General features: G+C 39.7%; 1 protein-coding gene across 1 annotated transcript; it reads left to right on the top strand.

Annotated features, from left to right (window-relative positions):
• Window positions 1-148: 148 nt before the first annotated feature.
• Window positions 149-11,987, top strand: prdx3 (peroxiredoxin 3). The gene is made up of 7 exons (XM_061910782.1): window positions 149-240; window positions 5,975-6,047; window positions 6,174-6,315; window positions 9,831-9,966; window positions 10,079-10,182; window positions 11,607-11,772; window positions 11,844-11,987. Exons 1-7 carry the CDS (start codon window positions 205-207, stop codon window positions 11,892-11,894), a joined length of 708 nt encoding a protein of 235 aa, XP_061766766.1. The 5' UTR covers window positions 149-204; the 3' UTR covers window positions 11,895-11,987.
• Window positions 11,988-12,030: the final 43 nt, after the last annotated feature.

The raw sequence follows: 12,030 nt of genomic DNA, 5'->3' as shown, positions 1-12,030 counted from the left end.
AAGCACATGAAGGCAACTGCAATTTCCTTTTTATCTTTTTCATATATATTGTTTTATTGTACGGGACATTTTGCAGTGTGGTTCACTTTTCTAATATTAAATATCTTTTTTTACAATTATAAAAGTGGTCATAATTGTTATAAGTGTTTGTGACGTGTTTGCGCACTCTAACTCACTTCCGGTGTGACTCTGACATCATCCAAAATGGCAGCAAGCATTGGAAGACTCCTCAGGACGTCTGTAAGTTGACAAACTTTACACGACAATGTTTTTTTTATTTTTATATTGTGTTCGTTTTTGTTAGTTTCTTGTGTTTATTTTATATGTCAGTGGAATTTGTGTCCTGGCTTGCCACCGACTAATTTGTCAAAAGTAGCGAGATGGTGTTAACATGCTGCGTCACACACATTTCGCCAAATTTAAATGATGACATTGAAATTAATTTTGGTGTTGCACCTTTATTCTGTGAGGTGTTGTTAAAGGAAAATTTTTTTTGTGCGATGAACATGAAGGGCAAGTCATTTGGCGCGCATGAATAGGTTATAAAGTAGTACCTCAACTTGCGAGCGTAGTTGGTTCTGTCAAAGAGGTCGTAACTTAAAACAATTGTCTCTCAAATCGAAGTGCCCTCATGCCATTCATTTAAAGGCCTACTGAAACCCACTACTACCCTACCACGCAGTCTGATAGTTTATATATCAATGATGAAATATTAACATTGCAACACGTGCCAATACGTCCTTTTTAGTTTACTAAATTACAATTTTAAATTTCCCGGGAGTTTCGTCTTCGAAAAGTCGTGTAATGATGACGTGTACGCAAGACGTCACGGGTTTTTAGGAAGTATGAGCGCTGCACACACACACACAGCTAAAAATCGTCTGCTTTAACGGCATAATTATACAGTATTTTGGACATCTGTGTTGCTGAATCTTGTGCAATTTGTTCAATTAATATTTGAGAAGTCACAGTAAAAAGATGGAGTTGGGAAGCTTTAGCCTTTAGTCACACAAAAAGACGGTGATTCCTTGTTTAAAATTCCTGGAGGTGAAACTTTCCTATGGATCAGAGCGCGGTCAAGCCAACATGGATCCCGACCACATGTCAACTAGCAGGTTTCGGTGAGAAATTTGTGGTTAAAAAGTCAGTTCTTACCGGAGAAAAGCTGAGCTTGTGCCGTCCATAGCTGCCGTCGACTCCCCTGAGACACTGGGCGTCAAGACACCCGTGGAGACACCCTTACGACTATCAGGTACTATTTAACTCACTAAAACAGTAGCAACACATTAGAAAGATAAGGGATTTCCCAGAATTAACCTAGTAAATGTGTCTAAAAACATCGGAATCCGTCCCTTTTTTCTTCTAGTCCGTCGCTATCAATATACTCAAACACAAATCTTTCATCCTCGCTCAAATTAATGGGGGAATTTGTTTTCTCAGTCCGAATAGCACTTTTTGTTGGAGGCTCCAATTAAAAATAATGTGAATATGTGAGGCGCCATCACACGAGTGACGTCATCGTCTGCGATTTCCGGTAGAGGCAGGGCTTTTCTCTTAACACCGACAGTTGCGAACTTTATCGTGGATGTTCTCTACTAAATCCTTTCAGCAAAAATATGGCAATGTCGCGAAATGATCAAGTATGACACATAGAATGGACATGCTATCCCCGTTTAAATAAGAAAATCTCATTTCAGTAGGCCTTTAAATCACTTTAATAAGTCTTTGCCCACATCCCTGAAAACAGCACCATTTTAACATGTCATTTAAAAAGTTAAACTTTTTGATAAATATTGTTTGAAAAATAATACAATACAATGTAGTACAAACAACTATGCTAGTTTTATAAAGTAATGCAGTGATAATGTACAGTATTTGCCCTGGAGAGTGGACTTCTACGGTACCTCCTTCCAGTTGCTTCTCTGTCAAACACCATCAGCAGCTTGTCCATATTTTCACGGATAAATTTCCGCTGTTTAGGTATTATTTTAACATCTTTGGCTTGTGTATGGTGCTGACTACCATGAATTGATTAACTTGGATGCCGACTTAAACAAGTTGAAAAACGTATTCGGGTGTTACCATTTAGTGGTCAATTGTACGGAAAATGTACTGTACTGTGCAATCTACTAATAAAAGTTTCAATCAATCAATCAAAAACCTCACCAAGTCAGCAAACTACGCACTCATATTTTTTATGATTCTTTAATTCAATGAAGATCATCCATTTCTTCTTCTCAGCACTGTCTCACAGTCACTTTTCTATTTCCCCATGCTTCGGAAAACAAAAATATGTCACTCCATATAAGATAATACTAGTGAGTAAGACCAGGGGCTTCATGTATGGACAAAACTTGCGTGGATTATTTATTAAAAAATCATCAAAGTCGCTGCCGTTGTGTCCTTGGGCAGGACACTTCACCCTTTGCCCCCGGTGCCGCTCACACCGGTGAATGAATGATGAATGAATGATTGGTGGTGGTCGGAGGGGCCGTAGGCGCAAACTGGCAGCCACGCTTCCGTCTGTCTACCCCAGGGCAGCTGTGGCTACTGATGTAGCTTACCACCACCAGGTGTGAATGAATGATGGGTTCCCACTTCTCTGTGAGCGCTTTGAGTATATAACAATAGAAAAGCACGATATAAATCTAATCCATTATTATTATTATTATTATTATTAAAACCAGAAAATATTATTTTCCAGCCCGATCCAAGCTATAAGTAGTCTGCTTTAATCGTATAATTAAACAGGATTGTGGACATCTGTGTTGCTGAATGTTTGGCAATTTGTTCAATTAATAATGGAGAAGTCAAAGTAGAAAGATGGAGGTGGGAAGCTTTTAGCCTTTAGCCACACAAACACAGTCGATGTGTCCTTGTTTAAAATTCCCGATGATGGAGCTTTACTACGGATCAGAGCGGTCAAGCGAACATGGATCCCGACCAAATGTCAACCGGCCGTTTTCGGTGAGAAAATTGTGGTAATAAGTCAGCTCTTACCGGAGACATCAGCAGAGCTTCCGTCTTGCTGCAGCTGCGTGACTTCCCTCAGAGACTCTGGCGTCAACACACCCGTGGCCACACCCCTCCGCTTTTCAGGTACTTTATAATCCCACTAAAAGACTAGTAACACAATATGCAGATAAGGGATTTCCAGAATTATCCTAGTAAATGTGTCTAACATCTAAATCGCTCTTACTGCCCGCGCCTTTTTTTTTTTTTTTACCTTTTTTTTTAAAGTTTTTTTTTTTTCCTTCCTAGTCCTTCATTTTAAATTTCCTCATCCACGAATCTTTCATCTTCGCTTAAATTAATGGGGAAATTGTCGCTTTCTCGGTCCGAATAGCTTTAGCTGCTGCTGGCTATGATTGTAAACAATGTGAGGATGTAAGGAGCCCTACAACCCGTGATGTCACGCGCACATCGTCTGCTACTTCCGGTAAAGGCAAGGCTTTTTTATTAGCGACCAAAAGTTGCAAACTTTATCGTTGATGTTCTCTACTAAATCCTTTCAGCAAAAATATGGCAATATCGTGAAATGATCAAGTATGACACATAGAATGGACCTGCTATCCCCGTTTGAATAAGAAAATCTAATTTCAGTAGGACTTTAAACTTTCATGCTGAGAGGGAAATCACAAGTAAGTAAATTTACCAAAATTGTATTTATTAAACAGTTATTAAGCAGTGGCACAAACATTCATGTCATTTCAAAACAGAAAGTGGAAGATATGAGTGCATTTTTGTGCATGATGTCACTAAGATGACATCTCAAAACAACACTAAATTAAAGTGTACTTATTTTAAAGAACGCCACTACAATAGTTTAAAACTAATAAAGTGCACTTTTGTGCATGATGTCACACAAGATATTTCAATAACTGTCAAATAAAAATGAGCTGTATAATAGGAAATCAAATCGCTATGTGGCAGGTTACTGCGGACGTTGTCTTCTTATGTTGTTCACAATTTTTTTCAAACGGTGTTGATGTGGAAATGTTTGCCTCCTCATTTTGTTGGTGTGGCACCGAATGGAGATGTTGACATGTGGAGTAAGCACTCTTCATTCGCTAGCAGGTGACTTTTCAAATGATGCTACATATTAGTAGTAATGCTACTTTTTGTAGCAACGCTTCTGCCCCACACTTGACAAATTACGGTAGTCTGTTTGACCTATTCGCACTTGAAGCCAAACCACCACCAGACGATGGACCCCCTGCTGTTTTTATTGGGAATTAATTCTTCCTTCATTTGTTACCAGACTCGCACCTTCTTTCTCTCGTATTACCACTCGCAACACAGCTAACGTTACCCATGCTATTTATGTGGCGTATGACGTGTCAGTGAGAAGGAGAGATAAGAAATAGTGATAAAAGCCTGTATTGTAATGCCCGCAGCTAAAAGCAACTGCGTGAGAACGTATACTAGAGATGCGCAGTTTGCGGTCTCATCCGCGGAGTCCGCCGATAAACCGCGGGTCAGGCGGGTGACATGACGAAAAAATAGATTTTAATTAGATTCGGGCGGGTGGCGGTTGAACCATTCGGAAATTTTTGATATACATGGTTCTGGGATCGGTATCCTTTACCATTCAAAGAGCCAATTAGGCCCCGTGTCACAAAGCGAAGAAGACAATAGGAGACGCAAACATTCTCTAGAATGACTGCCGGCAGTTAATAAGTATTGGGGCGTGCTATGAAGCCATTGGCTTTGTCGCCTTCTACAGCATGTACGATCTGCTTGTCAGTCCAGCAACATGTTGTGTGTGGCTTCCGCAGAGACACGCACACGACTGCAAGGCATGCTGGGTGACACTTAGAGTACACTAATGGTTGTGATATAAACAATTTTAACACTCTTAGTAATATGCGCCACGCTGTGAAACCACACCAAACAAGAATGACATACACATTTCGGGAGAACATCCTCCCAGTAACACAACATAAACGCAACACAACAAATACCCAGAATCCTTTGCATCCATGACAATTCCTGACTATTTCATACACCCCGCTAGCAGCAGCCCCCCCCCCCCCCCCCCCCCCCTCCCCGTGCGTCGGTAAAGTGGGCGGGGTTGGGGGCGCGGGGGTGTAAAATATATTCAGGAAGTATCACGGATGCAAAGGATTCTGGGTATTTGTTGTGTTGCGTTTATGTTGTGTTACTGTGAGGATGTTCTCCCGAAATGTGTTTGTCATTGTTGTTTGGTGTGGCTTCACAGCGTGGCGCATATTAGTATGAGTGTTAAAATTGTTTATATCACAACCATCAGTGTACTCTGTATCACCCAGTATCCCTTTCAATCTTGTACGTGTGATTGCGGAAGCTGCATACAACATGTTGCTGGACTAGCAATCGGTTCGTACATCTTGTTGAAGGTGTCAAAGGCAATGGCTTCACAGCATGCCCTTATTCTTGTCATCAGGATGAACACCATTGGACATTCGTTGGAAATTCGCGAGAACGTTAGTGGCCCCCATTGTCTTCTTTACTCTGTGAAACGGGTTTAAATAGCTCTTTGAGTGATAAAGGTGGCCGACCTCTGATGTATTTCAACGGGCGGGTGGCGGGCGGTTGCGGTTCTGATAAAATGTTGGTTCGGGTGGACGGCGGGTGGGTGACGGGTGGATGACGACGTTGGTGATGCGGTTGCGGATGATATAATTGCCTATCCGCGCATCTCTAACGTATACTCAAATATCACGATATAGTCATTTTCTATATCGCACAGAGACAAACCCACGATATATTGAGTATATCGATGTATCGCCCAGCCCTACTTTTAACTCAAATTTCTGCTTACAACTCAGAGCATAAAACCTCAAAACACTCTTAAGTTGAGGTACAGGATGTTGTAAGTCTACACTTCACAAATATATGTGAAGTGTAGACAAGCCTTATTGCTTGTTTTATCACAGATATGCAAAATGTAAAAAAAACAAAACAGATATTTATTTATTTTGTCATTTTCCAGGCAAGAGTTGCAACGTCTGCAGCTGAATGCTTCACATCTGCTCCTGCGCTGCAGAGGGCCTGTTTCTCAAGCAGTACGTATAAAGTTGAGACAAGCTCATTGTAATCATGTGATTGTGTTGATTTTCTTCAATAGACTAATGGCATAAAGGAACATGTCACACAGACAAATGTGACGTTTACAATGTTGGTCTTGTCAGGCTCTTGCAGATGGGCGGCAGCTGTCACTCAGCCTGCTCCTGCTTTTAAAGGGACAGCAGTCCACAACGGAGACTTCAAGGATATTAGCCTTTCGGATTTCAAGGGCAAATACTTGGTCCTCTTCTTCTACCCACTGGACTTGTGAGTGTTGGAACATGCTCTTAAAGGGAAACTGCACTTATTTGGTATTTTGCCCATTATCCACAATCCTTATGTGTGACAATAACACAAATATTTTTATTTTATGTGCATTCTAAATTGTCAAAAACTGCTTGTATGAGCCAGGTAACAATGGAGGTACCATGCAAATGGACAGCTAATGGCTCTCAAGTTGGTTTTCTGCAAATTGAATGCAACGTTAAAACATCTTTTGGAAGCATTTGGCTTTCAGTTAAATTCCACATTGAGTTTAGGATCTTAGTCCTGACATTTCGTGCGTTGCATGGTGGGGCCCCTCAGTACATCACTGACTTGCTATGCTCCTACCCTTCAGGGCACAGCCTCCAGTCTTCGGGCCAGGATCTTATAAAGATCCCAAAAACTTGTTTTAAAACCCGTGGAGACCTGCCATTCTAGGCTCTAGATTCCAGACTCTGGAACAATTTGCACCAGTCCCTCCGTGATCTTGACTGTGTTCAAACTTTTAAGAAATATTTGAAAACTTCTCTTATTAGTAAAGCTTTTAGTTAATGCACCTTTTAACTATAAATTATAAATTACAATCCACTTTGTATCCTTTATATGATGTTGCCCTTGTTGTTTTAATTGAATTGTTTTACTTCACTTATTTTTTGTACTGCGCTTTGTGATTTTAATCTGTGAAAAGCGTTTTATGAATAAAATGTACTTACTTACTTTTTTGCATCTGAGGAGTGAGAATTATTCTTAATTTAGCAGCTGAAGGAAAGTACAAGTGCTGAAAGATACAACATCCCTTCAATCAGCATCCCTGTGAGGGCGGACATTACAGGTCACTGTTTTATGTTCTTTCAAACATTTAACAATAGGGTTGCAACAATTTGTCGACAATAACATTTGTAGATGACAAATTTGTCGATATTAGTCATGACGTCATTACTCGGTTTTTTTCTAGAGGGACATCCATCCATCCATCCATCCATCCATTTTCTACCGCTTATTCCCTTTCGAGGTCGCGGGGGGCGCTGGCGCCTATGAAAATGTGTAAATTGTGCAAACATTTCCTCTTGTTTTTCTTAAAACATGAATACCTTGCACATTTTGCAAAGTAGATCTTGTATTTATGACATGACATCTGAAATGCGGGGGAATGTTGGACATCTAGAAGATGTAGTCTCAACTGGGTGAGTTAGCTTGTATCTTGCTATCGAGCTAACAAGTGTGAGACCTTTTCATTTTGCCAAAGTCCGCCAGCTAAATGTTGTCTTAATCAATTCAAGTTAATGAGGAAAGGCACAATAACAAATGTCAATCACACACAAAACATGAGGCACCGATGAGCTGGGGTCATAAGATTGAACATAAAATCCACTAGATAGCTAAAATGTGAAGTAATACAATTCTGTACATTGAGTCTATTAGATTCAGAAGTTAATAATATACCAGTGTTCAGCTTTTTAAACACATCACTAAATGTTTTTTTCTTTTTGAGCAAGTTGGATAGTATCGGTGTTTTATCGTCTTGACACTCAGCATCAAGGGTTAGAATTGGTGGTTAAATCACCAAAAATGATTCCCGGGCGGGGCCACCGCTGCTGCTCATTGCTCTCACCTCCCAGGGTGTGATCAAGGGTGATGGGTCAAATGCAGAGGATAATTTCACCACACCTAGTGTTGTGTGTGGTACTTTAACATTAACTTTTAACTTTTTTTATTGCTGCTATTTCAACTGCCTTTTAGATACTTTGTTCTTTAAGCACTTTGCCTGTCTTTTTTTTTTAATGAACTAAAGCAGGAGTCTCAAACTCAATTTACCTGGGGGCCACTGGATGCAGAAACTGGGTGAGGCTGGGCCGCAAGAAAAGATTTCTTAAAAAAAATATAACATGCACTTTTTAATGTATTCACCTTCTTTGAATGGCTTTCCCGCCCTACAACATACTTACCATCTCTCACGATCTTTCCAGGAAACACCCAAATATCAGTGCCCCTCCCGACAATCTCCCATGGCAATCATTCTCCCGGTTTTCACCCGGTCAACAATATTAAGGGTCCTCTACTATCTGCCGTCTCGTCCGTTTTCCCACCATATATACAGTGTGGCCCAGTCACATTTTGTAGGAGGCTTCTGCCGACCCACGGAAGTGACTGCAAGTCATAGTTGGTCAACAGCCATACAGGTCACACTGAGGGTGGCCGTATAAACAACTTCAACACTGTTACAAATATGCCCCACACTGTGAACCCACACCAAACAAGAGTGACAAACACATTTCGGGAGAACATCCGCACCGTAACACAACATAAACACAACAGAACAATTACCCGGAATCCAATGCAGCCCTGACTCTTCCGGGCTACAATAGGGGGCAGAGTTGGGGGGGGGGGGGGGGGGGGGGGTGTAAAGTGTAGCCCGGAAAAGTTAGGGCTACATGGGATTCTATTAATAGTTGGTTATTAATACACATAGTTGGTTATTAATAATAGGCATCAATACACAACAGTATTAATGCCTCCATTAATACTGTTGATTGAGTGAAATTCGGGAGAATGATTACCCTTGGAGGGAAACTGAAAATTGGGAGACTTCCGAAAAAATCGAGGGTATACAAGTATGACACTGTAAAGCGCCATTCATATAAAAGTCGCGGGCCGCACCAACTTTAAATTTTCATATTAAGGTGTGGGCCGCAAAATAACGTCTCGTGTTTGAGACCCCTGGACTAAAGTGTAATAGTTTTTTTTTGTATTTTGTAACAACTGAATTAGAATTAAATATTTATAAATTAATAAGTAATTTTTGTTGTTCGAGATTACATGTTTAAAATATTTTAAGATTAATTTAGAAGTCGATAGCTTAACATGCAGTCTTTATAATCCGATTAATCGTTGATATAGTTGGTTACGAGTCGACTATCGAAGTAGTAGTTACTTGCAGCCATATTAAAAATAGTGCTGCATGAATAACGCTCCAAGGCTCTCTCGAAGTTTGTCATTACTGGTAGCAAACAGAAAGGATTCTCTTTGTTGTTTTCCTTAAAATGAGCAAAATACTGTCAATTCTACATGCTGTTACGAATGTGCCTGTTTTTAAAATGACATAAATCTGTGTTTCATAGGCATATCCACATTACCTTCATTATTTCTAGCAGTTTTTTACTATTTTGAACTCACAGAATATAAAAAAATGTGTTCTTGTCTTACATAAAGAAAAAAGGTACTGTTCCTCTTGAAAAATATGAAACATTTGCCATTGTATACATTCTAAAAATTGCAACTCGACAAAAAAATATATATTTTAGAAGTCCAGTCCTTCTGGTTCACTGTTCATAGATAATTCACTGTTCCAAATAGTTCATGTTCTTTACATTTATTTGAGAAGGTGTTTGAAAATAAAATCAAGTCAACCAGCATCTGTGAACAAAACATTTTAGCTGCATATTCATTTCTGTAGTTCAGCAAAGATGTAAGATTGCTTAAAAAAAAAAGTGTAATGGTACACCATGTTTCCACTGCAGCACCTTTGTGTGTCCAACTGAGATCATTTCCTTCAGCGACAAGGCCAGCGAGTTCCATGACATCAACTGTGATGTAGTGGGCGTGTCTGTGGACTCTCACTTCACACACCTGGCATGGACCAACACTGCTCGTAAAGTACGCTTCAATACAACGCACACATTTCAACCTGTTGTCAATGTGGGGGCTTTTGGCGTTAGTTGGTGCATTTTGTGTCCTATGGTTATTGTTTTTTTTTTTTTCTCGGCAGGCAGGAGGCTTAGGCAAGATTCACATCCCTTTGCTCTCAGATCTCAACAAGCAGATATCGAGAGACTACGGTGTGCTACTGGAGGGCCCAGGCATCGCATTGAGGTGATAATTCTCTATTTTAGCTTGACTTGTACTGTTAAATGTTTCAAAGGTCAAATTATATTTGAAAAATAATTACGTCTTAAAGGGGGGGAATTTTGCCTATCGTTCAAGACAAAAAGTGTTGGGGTTTCTTTTTGCATTTTAACTTGTAAAAATTGGCTTTTTCTTGGTGGCTAGCAATGCAGCTAAATATAGCAATCCATTTCACCTCTTAATCACTTTAAAAATTAATCCAAAAAACCGCCAACTATACTTCATTTGCGTTTCGTAACCTGTATAATAACCAAGGTGTGGCGACCTTGTTGTAAGAGCAAACACCGAGGAACTCTTTTTCTAGCGTAGACACACATTGGCTGTAAGCCAACTACGGCAAGAAATAAGGTAGCATTTGAGTCGGCAGCTGAATTGCATTTGAGTTTGTAATGCACAATGCAATAGGACACCACTTTGTGCTGACTGAAAAACATGTTCATAACGTATATGCACATATATATATATAGGCGTGCGCGCATGTGTGTATATGCATATATGTGTATATTTCCATACCTGTTTAAATATACGTATAGATACACACACACACATATATATTTATATATCTATATCTGTGTGTGTGTGTGTGTATATAACAAATAAATAAAAAAACAGGGTTTTGAAGTCTTTGAAGGCTACAACAGTGACTCCCATTTGCCACATTTTGGGAGCGTTTTAAATCATATTTAGGATCCTAAAAATAAAAAGTGTTTGTCTCATGTACAAAGTAGTTCCTCTTAAAGTTCCCATAATTGTGGCTGTCTGTAATATGATGCTGGATTCTAGAGTTTAAAAGTGCTTAAGTATAGTTTTGTGTGTCTGTAGGTTTAATGCTAAATAGCAGTGTGTCTCTACGACAGCTTGTAGCTCGCTACTGTGCATTTTATCCACTTCTTGCATCTAAATTGTACGTCTGCAATAAAGTTCAGGTAATGGCTGCAATACGGTTGTATCAAGCAATGAAACATAATCGAGTTGGGAAGGACACAGACGTAAGCAACTTTAATATAGCTATGTGCTTCAGCACTAACATTACACCTACGTTTTAACTATCTCATGCTCAGTTAGCATAGAAAAAATAAAATGAACAAATAGTGTTCATGCCTGTAGTAGAGTTCTAGGTTTTGTTTGCCCTCTCTCTGAAAAGTGAGGTAGATGCTAGATTTTACTCACATTGAATGTCTAAAATAGGCACCAAAGACACACATTTACTGTTGGAACATCATTAAAAAGTTTTTCTTACAAAATAGGGGAACCTTTTTTCCTTTTTTGGACATTGGCAGTGTTATTACCTCTGCCAAGCAAGCAATGTTTTTTTTTTTCAACTTTTTTCTGTCAGCTTTAGGGTTGGCTATTTTTACATTGTTTATACTTGGGTGTTAACTTTCTCTCAGGGGCCTGTTTATCATCGACCCAAACGGCGTGGTGAAGCACATGAGCGTTAATGACCTGCCGGTGGGTCGTTGTGTGGAAGAGACACTACGTCTTGTGAAAGCGTTCCAGTTCGTGGAGGCCCACGGCGAGGTGTGTCCTGCCAGCTGGACCCCCAAGTCACCGACAGTGAGTGGGCAATATTCAAAACCATTACTGCTGAGCTCTGTGTTTTAAAATCTTTCTTCTTTACATTTCAGATTAAACCAACTCCTGAAGGATCTAAAGAGTACTTTGACAAAGTTAATTGATCGTGAAGAACTACTAAAAGTCCATGCAATAAAATTAATGTAGTTGTACGCACTGGACATGGATCTTTATAATAAAAAATATAGTGCCAATTATATACTTGTTGGTCTTTGTGGGGTTTTTAAGACAAAAAAGCTT

This window comes from Nerophis ophidion, linkage group LG09, assembly GCF_033978795.1.
Source record: "Nerophis ophidion isolate RoL-2023_Sa linkage group LG09, RoL_Noph_v1.0, whole genome shotgun sequence".
NCBI classification, from domain to species: Eukaryota; Metazoa; Chordata; class Actinopteri; order Syngnathiformes; family Syngnathidae; genus Nerophis; species Nerophis ophidion.
Note: the sequence above shows the minus strand (reverse complement) of the source record. Positions and strands in the feature narration are given on the sequence as shown.

Coding starts and splice junctions, on each gene's coding strand:
- prdx3 (XM_061910782.1), top strand. CDS start 205: ATGGCAGCAAGCATTGGAAGACTCCTCAGGACGTCT. Junction 241..5,974: donor GAAGACTCCTCAGGACGTCT/GTAAGTTGACAA, acceptor GTCATTTTCCAG/GCAAGAGTTGCAACGTCTGC. Junction 6,316..9,830: donor TTCTTCTACCCACTGGACTT/GTGAGTGTTGGA, acceptor TTTCCACTGCAG/CACCTTTGTGTGTCCAACTG.